Source organism: Epinephelus fuscoguttatus, linkage group LG12 (assembly GCF_011397635.1).
Source record: "Epinephelus fuscoguttatus linkage group LG12, E.fuscoguttatus.final_Chr_v1".
Classification (NCBI taxonomy): domain Eukaryota; kingdom Metazoa; phylum Chordata; class Actinopteri; order Perciformes; family Serranidae; genus Epinephelus; species Epinephelus fuscoguttatus.
Genome location: NC_064763.1, coordinates 27,217,456 through 27,234,414, shown reverse-complemented (window position 1 = coordinate 27,234,414; position 16,959 = coordinate 27,217,456). Strand labels below are relative to the sequence as shown.

The 16,959-nt window shown below is 42.3% G+C and overlaps 1 protein-coding gene across 1 annotated transcript; it reads left to right on the top strand.

Annotated features, from left to right (window-relative positions):
• slc43a2b (solute carrier family 43 member 2b) lies at nt 1-11,946 on the top strand. Its single transcript, XM_049592821.1, has 14 exons — nt 1-90; nt 1,039-1,336; nt 3,078-3,372; nt 3,534-3,589; nt 3,699-3,775; nt 6,153-6,245; nt 6,507-6,640; nt 7,171-7,367; nt 7,467-7,610; nt 8,392-8,524; nt 8,695-8,827; nt 9,869-9,942; nt 10,071-10,194; nt 10,289-11,946. Exons 2-14 carry the CDS (start codon nt 1,177-1,179, stop codon nt 10,448-10,450), a joined length of 1,782 nt encoding a protein of 593 aa, XP_049448778.1. The 5' UTR covers nt 1-90; nt 1,039-1,176; the 3' UTR covers nt 10,451-11,946.
• Nucleotides 11,947-16,959: the final 5,013 nt, after the last annotated feature.

The following is a 16,959-nucleotide window of genomic DNA, read 5'->3' as shown; positions in this document are numbered from 1 at the left end:
GTGGCTTTTCACAGATAACTGCTCATTTAAAGCCAACCAGAGCTCATCAGGTTGCTTTAAGCTGGATGTTGCTGCTTAGAGCTTGGAAAGGTAAGAAAGTTTGCCATTTGCCTCCACAAGATATTTACCTGTACAACTTTGCATTGTATTTTATTGCAGGCAAAAAGTGTAATTGAGTTACAGGAGAGAACAGATATACAGGAACAGCCATCCCTGATTATATTTTGTTGCCTTTTATTAATTTTCCATGAGACATAGAGCCAGCTCTGCAGTTATCTTACTGGTGGAGCAGATTGTGTGTGGGTGCATGTGCAGTAGTGTGTGTGTGTGTGTGTGTGTGTGTGTGTGTGTGTGTGTGTGTGTGTGAGAGAGAGAGAGAGAGAGAGAGGTTGGCTGTGAGAGCTGATTTGTGAATTGTTTGTCTGGCAGCCCCTTTATGTTTTGGATGCACCACAGTAATTGCAGAGGAAGGTTGCGGTTGGATGAGCCTGAGAGGACATTTTAGGGGTTGTGTTAAAAAGAGAGGGGCCACAGGGTGAGGGAGCAGCGAGACAGACCCATTTTCCTCCCAGAGTCCAGTTTGGACCAGTTTGCCTTTTTTCCATCAAACAGGAGAAACTCTGTGATGTCATCATGGATACTTCATCATGGATGATCATTGTAATTATCATTAATAGGGCCCTATGATGTGATGTAAGATCTTTGTCCCAGCAGCAGAGTGACGTAATGATCTTTGTACTGGCACGAGAGTTAATAATTCGCCATTAGTTGGTTCTTTACAGCAACTGCCATTACCTCTACTCAGTCTGATGCGTAGGGAGACTTTAAATTAATCAAAAAGTTATGACGCGAACAGATCATGACTATAAAGGTTAATATTCACTTTCGCAGTACAATCGGTTATCTGCCAGTCAGGTTCAAAGTTAAGTGCTTTTATCTTATGATCTAATAAAAGCTGAACCTTCCTGACCTTTAGTAACCACAGTGATAGGCCAACTATAAAACCTCCCCTTTCCACTTGTGTCTTTCTCTTCACAGATCCTTCACCCTGAGCGTCAGTCAGAGAGGCTCTCTGTGCTTTCCTTTCCTCTCTGGTGGTCTCTCTCTCTGTCTACTCTCTGCTTTCTTCTTCTCCTGTGCTTCTTCATCCCTCTGTGCCTGTAACTTCCCTCAACCATGGCTCCGACCCTGGCCACAGCATTCGCCAGGCGCTGGTGGATGGCAGTGACTGCCATCATTGAGAATCTGCTCTTCTCTGCCGTGCTGCTGGGATGGGGATCGCTCCTCATCATGCTCAAGTCAGAAGGCTTCTACTCTTACATGTGCAACGAGGAAGGTGAGTCACAACTGTTGTGTGTCTGTCCTGAGAAGAACTTTCACATTATTTATCTGTAGACTTCCCTCAACTTTGCCTTAGTTTGCCCTGATGGTGAAGCAATTGTACATTAGGGAAAGCAAAAAATCTTGCCTGTCTGAGGTCATAGTGCAGAGCTCAGATGTGTCCTGTCTTTCTTCATGAAACTGTTAGAGGTGCCCTTGACAGTCAGTCAGTGTCATCACGAGTTAAGGTAAAGGAAAGGAGGAAGGTGTAATTCAGGACACGTAACCTAACACGGCTGCTTTTTTGCCTCTTCCATTCTTTAGGAAGAGTAAGTGTTTTCTCTGAGGGGAGCATGGGCAGTATTCTAGGGACTCAGGAGATTAAACCTGATCGGTTAAATTAAAGAGTGAGCAGGGCTGTAGGTCGGCAAAGTGGTCCAAAGTCAAAGAGTAAAAGGGGTCTAGTGTCTCATAAACTTTGACTTTCAGTATCTTTCTTGTTCCACTTGCCCCTTAGAGAGCTTTACGCTTTACGCCAGCATTCACGCACTCAAGGTCAATTCCAGTCACGTTTATAGCATACTGTAAATGTTTCAGCTGTGATGTGTCGGCACAAAATAAGGCCCACCATTCAAGTAACAATTGAGCACCCATGACTGTGGGTGGCTTCCTGCCATCTTATCTTGTTCTCATGATGTAACAGGGAGAGGACAGCAGGACCAGCTCAGCTCTTTTCAGACATGTGAAGTGATAGAGGGGACAGATTTTATGACTGGTAATATGGAAGTTTAAAGTCCACTGATAAAGGACAGGGAGGGAGGAGAACACTGATAGAGAAGTGATGAACAGTAGAAATCAGATCACTGGTGGGTGAGGTTGGCAGGAAAAACAAAATGGTTGATAAAAAAAGATAATGATGATAAAGCACAGATTAGGCTATTGTGCATAAGGGTCATGAGTCACCATGGATGGGAAACCAACCAGCCTTCGCAAGCTGTTCATTTTGCAGCATCAGATTTTCTTGAAACTCGTGCCACAGTTCCAAGTATTGCACGTGCAGACATATACTTGTCTGATCTAGTTTCCTGAAGTAGACTTTAACACTTTATTATGAAGCGCGTCATGGTGTTTCACACAGGGATGCCACACACATACTTGCCTCACGTGACTACAAAGACGTCGGCTGATATCATAGAGGTGAAAGGGAGTGTAATCCAAAAAACATCACCCCATACATGAACAATAAGTTCTGCTTCCTTCTCTCAATCACATGGACTTCTCCTGGACTTTTGTACCTTTATCTCCATGCAAGATGATTGCCACTGCCAGCATATCACTTTTTAGCCCTTGCATCTCAATGTACTAATAAAATCCAGTCTTTGATTCTTCTCCCGCCCCTGATATGATGTTATACACAGGTGTCTAGTTCTAACTCTGCACGTGCTCAGTGCACATGTGGCCACTACGTGCTGATGTATCAGGATGCTGTGAATAAGCAGAACTGCCACCTTCAAATTCCATCTATGTGCCAAAAAGCCACAGCTCCCTATACATCAAACCATCTAGAGGAGTGCGCAGCCTGACACAGCCATGTGATTATTCACACCACTCAGCTTATATGGATGTTTTTGTGTGTGTATTAGTAATAAGACTTGTAGTTTTCCCCTTTCATTACAGCCCTGTCTCAACTTCTACTCATCAGACTCCAAACTGTATCTCACACCTCATCTTCTACCTACTTTCATCACGTTCTCCAGGCAACAGTTCCAGCTACAATCTGTCCAAACCCCTGGCAACGCAGACGCCTGACGACTATGCTGACTACTATGACAGTGTGGGTGGCGTGGTCGGTCTGGGCGACGGAGTGGAGATGAGGCCCCTGGTCCCTGTGGATGGGCCCTTGAGGATGAACGGCTGGCTGATTTGTAAAGAACAGGACGAGATGCTGAACCTGGCATTCACAGTGGGCTCCTTCCTGCTGTCCGCCATCACACTGCCACTGGGGATCGTCATGGATAAATACGGGCCTCGCAAGCTACGACTGTTGGGCAGGTAAGCCCAGTAGAGAAGAAATTATCCAGACTAACAATGACATTACTTATATAAAGAAAATTCTAATCACTACCATTGTTTGTGGAATATGTAGAATCATTTAAGAAGTACTTAAATGGTAGAGAGAGGCTGCAACTTGAATTGTCATATTTTATTTTCAGCACGTGTTTTGGATTGTCCTGTCTACTCATCGCCTATGGAGCCTACAATCCAAATGGTAAGTCCGCCTGCAGAGTACTCATGTGTACCTTTTTGCTCCGAACCAAAATACATTACTTTGGTTGTTGACCTCATCAGTCATGAGCAAACATGTGTGTCATTTGCAGAACTCTCCGTCCTTATCTTCATCGCCCTGACTTTTAATGGCTTTGGGGGCATGTGCATGACCTTCACCTCACTTACAGTAAGTGTGTGCACACCACAGTTGTGTGTGCTTTGTGATCCTCCTGCTGCAGAGCCTTTGCACCTGCTGCATAATGTTTGTCCAGATGTATATTTTATATCGTCATAGGTCTTTTGTCTCGCTGTTACTGCTTTGTTATAATAATTTGCTGGCTCCTCGCCTGCTCTCCCTCCCGTCCTCCTTCCCTCATAGCATTCTAGTTTTTTTTTTGGTTTTTTTTTTGGCTTCTTACACGGCACTCTGTGTTCCTAGCAGGAGGGGTGGAGGGGTTTATTGGGGAGAGAGGAAATAACTCCAGTAACTGGTTCATTATAACTTTCCGCTGCATCTATAATTGTGCCTCAGCAAGAACATCATAGCAACTGTTGGGCGTTTGAGCTGCTTGTCTTCCTCTCTTTACACAAACGCACGCTAAATTAATATTTGCAAACTCACTCAAGCACAACTAGCAATGCAGCATCCCTCGCTAAATGGAACTATGTAGAGCTACAGCTCTAACTAGCAGTTTCACATTGTATAGCAAGTGAAAAGAAATGAAAGAATAATCCAAAACATCATCGGTCTTCCATCAATAAATGGCCAATTCTGTACTTGCGCCCCTGTAACATTATCGGGCTCATAGAGGAGAGTTTAAAAGTCGTAAAGTATCAAAATCAGTGCAGCAGGACCAGATGTTTCATCTCTTTTATTCCAATCATACTTCTTCCTTGTTGTGCCTACTTTACCCAGAATGCAAACTTGACCCTCAACAGTTGAGTCGGATATTCAGGTGTGTTATACTAGTAGCTGCGAATGTAGCCTGGAACCACTAGCTTTATACAGAGATCAAGGAGCGGGCTACAGAGATCTGGTCAGCTCGCTTCTTTCCCACTCGACATCCCCAGATTTTTTCATCTTCACACTTGTAGTCTTCAGGCTCAACCATTGCTGGTAAGCAAAGATTTTGTGCAGCTTCTTTTGGAAAAGGAACATACAGAGTAGTACTCCCCAGGATCTGTAAATGAACTTTGATGTGTAAAATCAGTGGAGTTGCCCTTTAGGATTGAGACACAAAACCAGAGACACTCAACAGAAAAACAACTGATCCTCTTTAGGATTCGCAGGGTCAACCCTTCACCATTCCTTTGCATTCTCGCCCTGCATCCTCCTGTTCCCTCATCTTGTCATCGGTTCAGCCTCACGGTGACTCACCCCAGAGTCCTGGGCTGTACCATGGTGATGCTGTTCACTAGAGAGGGGCTCTATTCCACTAAATCTCCCAATAAATGCCCCTTTTCTATACCATCATGGGCTGTAACTGTGATATACATCTCCTGTGTGCTATTTGTCACATCTACCTAAATCTCTCATTAGTTGCTGCCACTGGCCTGAATGTCAGTGATGTAGTAAAAACATAATTTAGGACTTTGTTTGTTCTTTGGTGACGGAGGCCCCACAGAGTCTGCATAAAACCACATTCCCCTCTTATACCACCTTTCACTCCATCTCCTTCACAACCCGATATACTTGAAGGCCTTAGTGTTGGGTTAATGATTAGACTGCTCCTTGACTCCTTGATCATGGCTGCACCTCAGACCTACAGGCATTCATTCTCAGCTGAGGGGTGTTGGGTAATACTCAGCTGCCCTCAGCGGCCACCATTGGCTTCCTGCCAATGTCAGTTGTTAGGTCACCTTTCCCCTTCAAGTTTACCCAGCAGCTGCTAACGTATCTGAAAACATTAAAAGAAAACTATTTAAACAGTTTTCCAAGTACTCCCAGTGACATTGCTGGAAAATACTGGGTGCTGCAATATGCATACTGTCGCAATTTAGTACACACACAAACACATACCTCTTCCTCAGCTTCCCTAGTCTTATGTAATTGGATGTGCTTGTTGTTGTTCAGTCTCTTGAAAACAGAACAGCTTGTGAATGCCTTTGTATTTGGATGTTTTGCCACCCACTGTCTCTTGTTTTCTCTCTCAGCCCTCTTTTCTCTGTCCTCAAACGGGAGTAAAACATGAAAAAGACAGAGAAAATGTCACCTCACCTCAGTCACCCCCTCTCGGCAGCGCCGCGTTTGTGTCTTTTACTGGTGTTCCATGTCACTTTGTTGTGTTTTATTTTCTCTGATGTCTGCTTGCTAATTGGTTCCCCACTGTCCACTCCGACCCCGGTGTCAGTAGGCACCATCCTCACCATGTCCCCAATCTGTCCCTGGCTTCAAGCTTAGAGCAGCTACACTGCAGCTGAGCTCACCATGATCTTGGCAGTAGATAGTTTATGTTTACATACGCAATAGAATATAATCATAATTTGCTTGCAAGTTTGCACAATTCTAGAGTTAAATGAGGATAGGTTGTGATGTGTTGTTTCCTCTCTCTCTTTTCCTCTAGCTCCCTAACATGTTTGGAGACCTCCGCTCCACCTTCATCGCCCTGATGATCGGCTCCTATGCCTCCTCCGCTGTCACCTTCCCAGGTGTCAAGGTAGCAAACACTGAATCACCCTGCACACATCCACACCTCTATAAATATTGTTGTTTTGTTCTCACTCCATACTGCTATTCCTTCCTAACTCTTGAATGAACTGTGCAATCACATTTACTTCTACTTCTACCCTCAGCAAACACATTTAGAGAATTGTGCAGCCTTGACAGAAGTATCCGCCCCTTCCATGGGATTCTGATGTCAGGTGTTTGTCGCCCTCTCTGTTTTTTGTATTTATTGATCATGTTCTGATGTGCACAGGTGATCTATGACCTCGGCATATCTTTCATCACCATCCTTGTGGTGTGGGCCGCCTGTGCTGGACTGGTCTTCCTGAACTGCTTCTTCAACTGGCCCCTGGAGCCATTCCCAGGACCAGAGGACATGGACTACACGTAAGTAGACACAGTAGTGCACAGATACAATTGACAGTATAAATCCCCTATATGGTGTTATTCCAGATGTCACAGTGTGCATTGCATTGCACTGAGACAGTGTCTTAGGGTTTTACAACCAAAACTGGTGGAGTAATAAGGTAATAAAAGTCTCTTGTATGTTCCGAGTGTATGAAGTAATCACAGCATTGACACTGTTTTTATAAATAATTATGCAATATGAGCAAAAATGTGCAGTGTAATGCTGCCAGGTCAAAGTCTATATGCTGACGATCACACTCTCATCTGTACTCATCACTGTGGTAAATCCTTGTTAATTAAAATGACTTGCTTGTTCAGCGGAAAACTTTTCCACCAGACTGGACATGCATGTTTCCAGTTCATTTCCTGTTACTTTTTTTTTTTTAAAAATGTACTCATTTTCTTTCCCTTTTTTTTATCCTCCTTGACCTTCTCCCTCTGTCCTCCTTCACACACTGCCCTCTACTCCCATTCGTTTTCCATCCCTCTCTCCTCCTCTGCTTTCCTAGTGTGAAGATTAAGTTCAGCTGGTTGGGCTTTGACCATAAAATCACAGGGAAGCAGTTCTACCGCCAAGTGACTACAGTGGGCCAGCGCCTCAGCGTGGGCAACAGCCTGAAGCAGAAGGAGTTGACCACTAAGGATGGACACATGCTCTGCCTCTCAACCATGGACTTGGAAATGAAGAGCAAGTCAGATGAAGACTGTAAGAGTTCAGTCCCCGGCTTTGACCTCCTCTTACTGTGCCTCTCACTCTGTTTGCATGCTGTTTACCTCTGTCTTGTTCCTGTTCATCCCTCTGCAGCCCAGTCATTCTTGAAAACCCTCACCACCCCGATCTTCATGCTCAGTCTGGTGACCATGTCCATTACTCAGCTCCGTCTCTTGTTCTACATGGGGGCCATGAACAGCGTGCTGGAGTCGCTCACTGACGGAGACCTCAACACAGGTCTGTGGCTCCACTTTTTGTTTCGAGTTTCTGAGTGTGTGTGTGTGGACAAAAACTTTTTTGTTCTTTACATAGAATGAAGTTGTTTCTTGTTGTATCTTATGACATAACTGATTCATGACTTAAAAGCAGCCGGACTTACTTGGTTTTAATTTAATTTTCAGTTGAGAGAATGGAAGTCGGTAAGACAGAAAGCTTATTGTATCAGTAGATTACTGAAGTATTAGACTGTTAACGTTCCATCCCAGGTTTGTCATCACAATGTAGCACTTAATCCACCACCACTACTCTCTAGCCTTTGTCATAGCTAGTTTTGTTATTTCATTTGACCTTGCCTGTTGTCCTTGTCAATAACCCAGTCCTTTAGCTGTCATTTAGATTTAATCTGAAACCACTCGTTGTACTTATTAACTAACTTTGCCCCTCAGCACCAGCAAAGAGCGTTCATCATAAGCCAAGTAGTTTCACATGACTAATTTTTCATTTATCATTTCTCCTCTGGCCTCATATCCCCTAATAACGGCTTCAAATTAACTTTTGAGCAGCTGCTTTCTCCGTATCCACTGTTGTTTGACTCAGTATGGCTCTGCAGCCTAAAACTAATATTTAACTGTTCTGTCATAGTCATAGACCAGGTAGAAAAAGGTCCAGAACCCTCCATCCCTGTCATATTTTTATCCTTCCCTTAAAAAGCTTCCCCTTTCTTATTTTTGTCCTCATTTTCTAACATTCATTGCATTTGTTTTTCAACCTTTTGTCCTCATTCTGTCCCCTCTCTCAGTGAGTCTGTACTCCTCCATCTTCGGCATTCTGCAGCTGCTTTGCCTGATGACCACTCCTGTGATTGGTCAGATCATGGACTGGAGGCTGAAGGAATGTGATGATGGAGAGGAGGAAAAGGAGCCCTGCGGCAAGTGAGTCAATTTATCCCTTAGACCGCCTGAACTTCCTTCCATTTATAGGTCCAGACATTACTGCAATGTTTGTTTGCCAGTGTGATGAATAAGATATGAACCTTTATTGTAAAACAGAGTTGTGATATCAGTGCTTATTAGTCTGATCTCTCTGTCTTCTTGACCACTAGAGGGGAGATAAAGAAAAAGCGCAGAGACAAAAAGATCCAAAAGGTGACCAATGCCTTGCGAGCATTCGTCCTCACAAACATCCTTTTAGTGGGATTTGGAATCACCTGCCTAGTGCCCAATCTCCCCCTGCAGGTGAGTGGATACACACAGGCCTTCGACACATGACTGTCTTGCAAATCTTTTTTTTTTACAGTATTTGTACATTTATCGTGTTTTAGTCAGTTTATTTTTTTATTTTAATCTTGTTTTTCACTATGAATGCTACACACAATAAATGTAACATTGGAATTGTTTAACATGGAACCTCTTTTCCCTTGTTTGTGTGTCTCGGTGACTAATGGGAACAACAATTTTTGAAATTGGTCCAGTATTGTGCAAGAGGGCTGCAGTCAGCAGCTGCGAAACAGGCTGAAGTGTTGCAAACCACTGCACACCATCAATTTACATCCTCTTAAAGTGCTTGTTTTTGCCACTGACAGGCTCAGATTGTTGTTTTAAGTGTCTGACAACATTACAGAAAGGATCCCTGCAGAGGTACACCTTTTAGTTCAAGAGTAAGATTCTTTTTGGCTAACCAGAAACTGCCCTGAAGTCGCCATCGCCAAACCCACCAGTCTCCATTTAAATAAACATAAATTTTGCCTTTTAAAACACACTTTATTCAAAGCTGACATAAACAAAATAAAACTCACAAAAACTGTCTTGGTTTAGTTTTTCAACTGTTCCAATAACTACCAGCTCTAGCTTGGTTGAGATAAACCCTTAATGTACCCAGTAAGAAGTAAAAATAGGTTGGCTCTTTACATGCTAAAATTACTGTTTATTTAAATGGAGTCTGGTGGCGTTGATGATAGTGATTTTGGGGCTGTTTCTGTTAACCAAAAACAATCTTATTCAATAGCAAAAAGGTCTATCTCTGTCGGGATCCTTTCCATAACATTGTCAGACTCTCAGAATAACAATCTGAGCCTGTCAGTGGGAAAAAACAGTATTCCTATATTCATAACCTATATTCATATTTAACAGAAAGTTGTGAAAGTGGTGTCTATATCCTCGTCTAACTCTTGCCAAGAAAGCCAAATTTCCCAAAATGTTGAACTATTCATATGCCAACTGATGGAATGGACGAAACGATTATGAATATTGATTTCTTCTCTTTTCATCTTCCCTCAGATTGTGTCATTCGTCTTACACACTGTGGTGAGAGGATTCATTCACTCCGCTGTTGGTGGCCTCTATGCTGCCGTGTAAGTTTCAATGTGCCTCTCCGCACACACACAAAAAACGCAAACACATCATCACCGTCACCTTTGCCCTCTGCATGTGTATGCAGCTTCAAGCTGAGAACCTAAATATACCTCTCCCGTCTCTGCAGGTATCCCTCCTCCCAGTTTGGCAGTCTAACAGGCATGCAGTCTCTGGTCAGTGCTGTGTTTGCTCTACTGCAGCAACCCTTGTTCCTGGCTATGATGGGGCCCCTGGAGGGAGACCCATTCTGGGTATGAACGCACACACAAACAGACATCAAGACACACTCGAAAACTCTCACAAATTAAACCTTCAGGCATGGCTAATTCTTGTGTTTTCCCTCAGGTCAATATTGGACTCTTTGCTCTCAGTATGCTAGGCTTCTTGCTGCCTCTTTACCTGATCTGCTACCGACGGGCGCTCAACAGACAGCAACAGGAGCGGGAGGATGACGCTAAGATCTACATCAAAATCAACGGCTCTGACATCCCTGAGGCCTACGTCTAGAGAAAAGGAAATGTAGAGAATTGGAGAGAATTTTTTTTTCCTGAGAAAAATTTGCAATCCAGTAACGCATGCATTCACATGCATGTAAAAAGGACAACTGAAGTCTTACTTATTTAGAATATCACATTTAAACCTACAGTAATATTGAGTACTCCATCGAGTGCGCATACAAACAGACTGCCACATCCATTTTCCAAAATCCCACCGAGGTAAAGTGATGCTGCTGCTGTCACAGAAACGAGTCAGTCAGACAGTTGCCGAGGAGGAAAGTGAAGCGTGGAGGGAAAAAGGAAAAACAAGAGGAAAGACTGTGAAAGGAAAGAGCGGCAGGAGCCCTCTGCAATCCCCCAAATCCTCTGACCTCTCTTTTTATTCCCTCCTCTCTGAGCGGCACAGTAGTGCAGCTCTGTTCCACATAAGACTGCTTTAATATTCCACATAGGAGCAGAAAAACAAACGGAGAGTTTGTTTAGCTCACCCTCAGAAGCAACCTCACCATTGTTAGTGAGTGATTCCATTATTTTTACGAGTCTTTTTTTTTTTTGTTTAATATGTTGACTTTAAATCCTCCTGATTGTAATTCCCATGACGTGGTGCTATTCGTATGTTTGATAGATGGCGTAAGACTGGACTAAATGGCATTAATGAGCGACATCAGGGAGAGAAGAGCCATATTGCTAATGTTTCTTGGGCGAGTAGAAGAGAGACTTATTATGGTTAATTATGGGGCTGTTTCTTTTATACTTTTCTTTTTTTTACCTGGCTAACATCTTATTATAGTATGAAAATGCTGTAGCTTAAAATATACTGGATGAATTTCAGTGTTTTTAAGGGCTGAAACTGCAGTGTGTTTTGCTGAAAGCAAAATGTTCAAGTACGTTAGAGTATTTATTTTATTTTCTGCTTTCTTTAATTTTTTTTTTTACAAGCTACTTTACCAGGGGTGCCTTTTAAATATACCTTTCTGTAAAGGTTTAAGATTTTTCATTGAGTAGCGTGTTCTGTTGAACTTTTTACACACGAGTGAAAATAGTCTCAACTTTGCATTACATGGTAACACCATTTAAACATCACAGTCTCCATTAAGTGTATCCACAAAGTCATTATACAGATGCCTTATCTTAAAGTCAGTATTTCATTCAGTCTGTGTACATACTGTCCAGCACTTTATACCCTGTAAACCCCTTTAAATTCAGCACACATCAGCTTACTGAAGCACTTTGCTCCTGATGCCTCTCTAGAGAAATAGACCCACTTTCATTTTGAGCTCCTCCTTCCTTCATACATGTATTTATTTCATTTTAAACTCACTTTTCCAGAATACACTGCAGCATACTGTGCTGGCAACAACTCATGTGTCTGATCACATACTTTGTTGTTCCCATAGAGCTCTATCTTCTACTGTGGAAGGTAATGCAGAGGTGTTTTGCTGTGCAGGTGTTCTCTGTTTAAATATGGAAGGATCTGTGTAATAAAAATGAGTTGATCTCTGTAAATGGTCGCTCTCGTTCATGCTTCTTTTTTTGGTTTGTTTTTTAGTGCTCATCAGGCCATATTATGTGTATCTGTGTAACTGTATCTGTGTAATTCTTACCTGTGGCTATTCAACACTCACAGTCTGAGTGTGAGGACATTATAACAGAACAGATCTCAACCCAGCAGTAGCTTATGCAAGGACTTTGCTATGGCTGCATGATTTTATTGTGTCTCTACTACCTCTTTTTCAAAATGCTTAGTTGTGAGTCCACTGATAAAAATTAGATAGTGTCTTGCATAAGGCTGCAACTGGCTGTCCAGAGTGTGGCCCACAGACTGATTTTAATGGCCCGCAGCTTGTCTCTCAAGATGTACTAAATGTGGCCCGCCACACAAAAATGGTTTATCAAGCATATTCACTTTGTATTTTTTTTGTTCACCTCAGGATGTCAGCACTACAATGCAGTTCACAGACATGCACCAAGTAGGAACTACGCAAGCGGAACGATGGTAAACAAGCAAACAAACAAGTCCCTACAAACCACTACAGGACAAACCCACTAATGCAACCGTTATCTGAACCCTGCTTCAATGCCCAGCAGTGGTGAATAAATGAGACCAAATGTAGCAATAATCCTCTTTTTCATTCATAATACATAAAGACTCACTTAGAAGTAATAAAATGTAACCCTTCCCATTACCCTTACCAAAACCTTAACCACTTCTCCTTTAACGTAATACTTCATAGCTAACGTTAGCTAATTGCTAACTCATTAGTATGAGTAACTAGATGTAGCCTTCCCATTACCCTTATCCTAACCTTTACTGCCTCTCTTTTAACGTAATAGCCTACTTCATAAATAGTTAATTGCTAACTTAGCAGTTTCTTTGGGACTCCCGCTTCCGGGCCAAAGAGTGAGGGGATCTGATGGGCTGACGTGCAGGTATGGTCGGTGAGCCATGTAGCTAGTCCAGCTGCAGATATACCCACTTGAACTAGCAGTTATGTAGCAACAGACATTTCCTGCTATGTACATTAGTGTTGTGTCGTTCACAAACAAATCATTCAAAAGAACGAATCTGTCGAGTGAACGTACTGAACTGAATCACTTCCAGAACTGATTCATTTATTTCTGAGTTTAGTTGAGCTCAGCAGCGAGTGTACAGGCCGGGAGTGGAACTGCTGATTCGGTCCGTGCGAATGATGAATCACTCGCGAGTCGCAAGGCAGCCAGGGTGCAGGTAGGGACTGCCTACCTCGTGACAAATCACTTGGTGAACGAATGACTTGGTGAACGAATCACTCGGTGAACGACGTAACCCCTATCCCTGAGTGATTCAAATCATTTCTTCTAGCCAGGAGTCAAGCCACATGAACACAATCACACACCTCCCCATTGTTTTAACAGAATTAGTTTCCAGATAAACAAACTTAAAACGTTAGGCTGGCCAGTAATGAGACTCACCAGTGCGGGGCAGATGCAGCAGCAGCTCAACTGCGTATCAGTTCAGTAAGTCAGACTATGCAGTACACAGTCAGGGCTCCTCCTGCCAAGTACTGAACGAATCTCTTGAACAAATCTTTTTAATGAACTGATTCTTGTGATTCAGTAACATCTAAAGAACTGCTTTGCCCATCACTACCAGGCATGACCACAGAAAAGCATAAAGTCAGCAGGGACGGCCGCTGCTTTCAGGAGCAGTGGAAATTGAATACGTTTTCACTATAAGATTACAAAAAAGTTGCATTTGTCTCATTTGTAGGTGATTTTTGTTTGTTTGTTTGTTTGTATGTTTTAAATAACTCATATGATGCAAGAAGCAGCTGGTGGCCCTCAGGTTTTTCCACATCATCTAATCTGGCCCCCATTCAGAAAGGTTTGGGCTTTAACAATCTCTTGTTAGGCTGTAACTGTGATTTGAAATTCAGGTTTGACGGGACAAAACTGAGTTTTAGTGATTTGTGTTTTACAATCTGTGCCTGTATTTGGCATTCATGCCACAGGTGTCACAAAATTCTGAAAAGGTGTAAAATAAATATGAAACAAATCTGCAACTGATGGAGTTTTAGGTTGTTATGCATCCAACCAGCAGATGTCAGTAATAGCAGCATGTTTTTGAGTGCCATCACACTCAGTGAAAAATCAAGGGTACATTCTTGTCCAAATTTTAGGCCTAATTGCAGCAGAATTAGTCATGGTTTAGTGAAGTTTTGATACACAAACACCAGGATTTGAAACAAGCTGACAAAGCACAGAACCTAATTTCCCAAACATTTAAACCAGCCTACAAAAATCTAAACACTGAGATTGATTTCAACACACGCAGCTCAGTATAACTCCACAGTTTTCATATATAACATATGTTATATTTATCCTGAGAGTACCCACATGTGAAATGCTAATCTGCTTTAACACCAGTGTTTTAGAACAAGGTGTCTCTGCCTGACTCCATGTCTCCATGGGAGCTTGTTCAGATGCGAGATTAAGACTGATTCTGAGCAGTTTATTACCAGATGTTCCCGACACACTCTCACTACACGTTTGGTTTTCCACCAGGTCTGTCAGCACTCTGCTCTGCCATCTGATACTACGCTCCGGCAGATGGTTATCACTTGACACCTCGGCCTCCTCCGTCACCTGAGAATAGATCTGAGAACGTCACATCACATCAGGCACAGTGGCTCCTGGAGCTGCTGCTGCTGCTGCTGCTGCTGGGGAGGCAACTGTTTGTTGGCTGGCAGACCCCTGCGGTGTGTTCAGGTACACAGTTCAAAGAGGCAACATGAGACCACTGGCTTATGCAGTCACTGTAAAGCAAGTAGTGGACCAGTCACATCATGTTCCACTGAGCTATTTGACCAGACCCAGCACATTTTGCACCCCAGATGGGTTTTGCTTTTTTTGTTTGGAGGATGGGGGTGTGGGGGGCTGCCTGTGGCCCCATTAGGAAGATCAGCCACTGCATACACTTTCAATTTATCCCCAATCAATGAGACAAATAAAGGAACACTTCCTGTTGACATATGCAATAGATAGATAGATAGATAGATAGATAGAGAGGAGGCAGGAGTTAGATGGGGTCCTACAGATGAGAAGACAGAGGAATGATAAGCGGATGTTGGCAGACGGATACAGATGCGCTATAAATACAGCAGCAGTGCGCTGTTACATAATTTTAGACTCACACACACGCACTCACATCCCGCCATCTCCGGGACGTGGGGCTGGATTAGGGACCTGTGATGCCTTGTCATCGCGTCACGCGCCAACACAATCTTATAGAGCCGTGGGTGGTGGATCAAAGCGTGGTCGAGGGACCTCGAGGGGTCACTGGGAGAATAACAGGTCAGCCTGCAATTCCTCTGTGAATGTATGAGGATGGATGTACAAGCCTGCCTCCATGGTTTCATCTTCTAACGCACATGGTCGTAATTGGACAAACACCCAGAAATGTGTTTGTGATGTAAAATAAAGTCATCAGTGGCAGATATCTAGTGGACATGAGCGGGTTTTGGAATTTCTGGAGGCAGATAATCACATTAGATGCGGGGACTTTGTGTGAAGGGCTTAGAGAGCTGACGCACCGTGCGTCTGTGCCAGCGGTGGTGGTCCCCGTGTCATGCCCATATATACTCTGATGGTGAATAACCACGCTTCTACGTCACCGTGACTGTGATGACGCAGAGGGTGTAGCACACTCTGAAGAGAAATGGTTCAGAGAATCTCAGAGATGCGATGTTATTTTATCTGAGCTGTGGAATTTATTTTTTATTTTTTATAGTTTGATGTTGTGTTGTTGTTTTTAATTTTATCTTTTTATTTATTAATTTTATTTTATTTATTTATTATTGTGATTACTGATTAACCTCCCCTTACTCAATCTAGTTATTAATAATACATTTTATATGGTTTGTAACCTGTGTTGTGTGTTCTGGTGCTGCTGCCATGGCCACTCCTGAAAAAGATTATTCAATTCAGTTCAACTGAACTTTATTTAACCCAAAAGAAATGTTTGTGCCACAATACTTCAATTACAGTAACACAAAATACAGTAACAACAATCAATGTTCACTAAAAAACCCCCCAGAGTATTAAATATCATTAAAAAAGCAAAATATACAAGATGTAAAGTGAACCAGTTCCTAATAGAGTACTATAGAAGAAAGATAAGTGCGAGAAATATAAATAAAATATCTAAAATAAATCATATTTTGTGTCAGCATGGTCCTTCTCTGTCTTACAAAAGTTTGGATATATAATACACCGTATTCTAATTTAAATAAAATATCATTTCAGCTTTATTAAATGATGGTTTGTACAGTTAGCATAACAAATACACATGCATTGTCAATACCAAGAATATTAACTGCATAGTGGTGGCGTGGAAGTCTGATTCCCATCTTCCCATAGACAAGTGGCTTTTGGAGGTGAACAGCTGCATTCCACTTGAGAAGAATGAATGAAGAAATTAATACAACACCTCTCTGAAGATTTGGCAGCTCTACTTGACATATTGATACTTTACCAACACCTCTATCAGATTATAAAAAAGATACCAGATACACCATTAGGGTTATTTACGTAGCATCTTACTTTATGTTGTATTTATTTATTCAATTTAAAATTTAGTATGTATTTATTTGTATTATCAATTTAATTTTTGATTCCAACCTACTCCTTTTGAGTTGGGTCCTCTTTTGGTTTGTGTGTGGGGGGGTCAGGGAGGAGATCTGGAGCCATGTTTGTGTGTGTTCTGTATGTTTTGTTAAATTGAAAATTTGAAAATAAAATATTTTAAAAAAGCATATTAACTGATCACAGACTGTGATCAGTTAATATGTTCTTTTAATGAGTAGGTTGGAATCAAAAAATAAATTGAGACATCCAGTTTTATAAATATGTAATTTAACTGGTTGTCTCAATTAGTCAGTCACTCAGTCATTGTGTCTAGGCTGTATGAACCCACCACAGCGACCACAAACCACCCCCAGATGAACCATCCTTCTTCTGTGTGTTGTGTGCTCTGCACAG

Excerpts from the sequence above, each read along its gene's own strand:
- slc43a2b (XM_049592821.1), top strand. The coding sequence starts at position 1,177 with ATGGCTCCGACCCTGGCCACAGCATTCGCCAGGCGCTGGTGGATGGCA. Across the intron at positions 3,590-3,698 it reads TGGAGCCTACAATCCAAATG|AACTCTCCGTCCTTATCTTC; the intron begins GTAAGTCCGCCT and ends TGTCATTTGCAG. Across the intron at positions 8,525-8,694 it reads GAAAAGGAGCCCTGCGGCAA|AGGGGAGATAAAGAAAAAGC; the intron begins GTGAGTCAATTT and ends CTTGACCACTAG.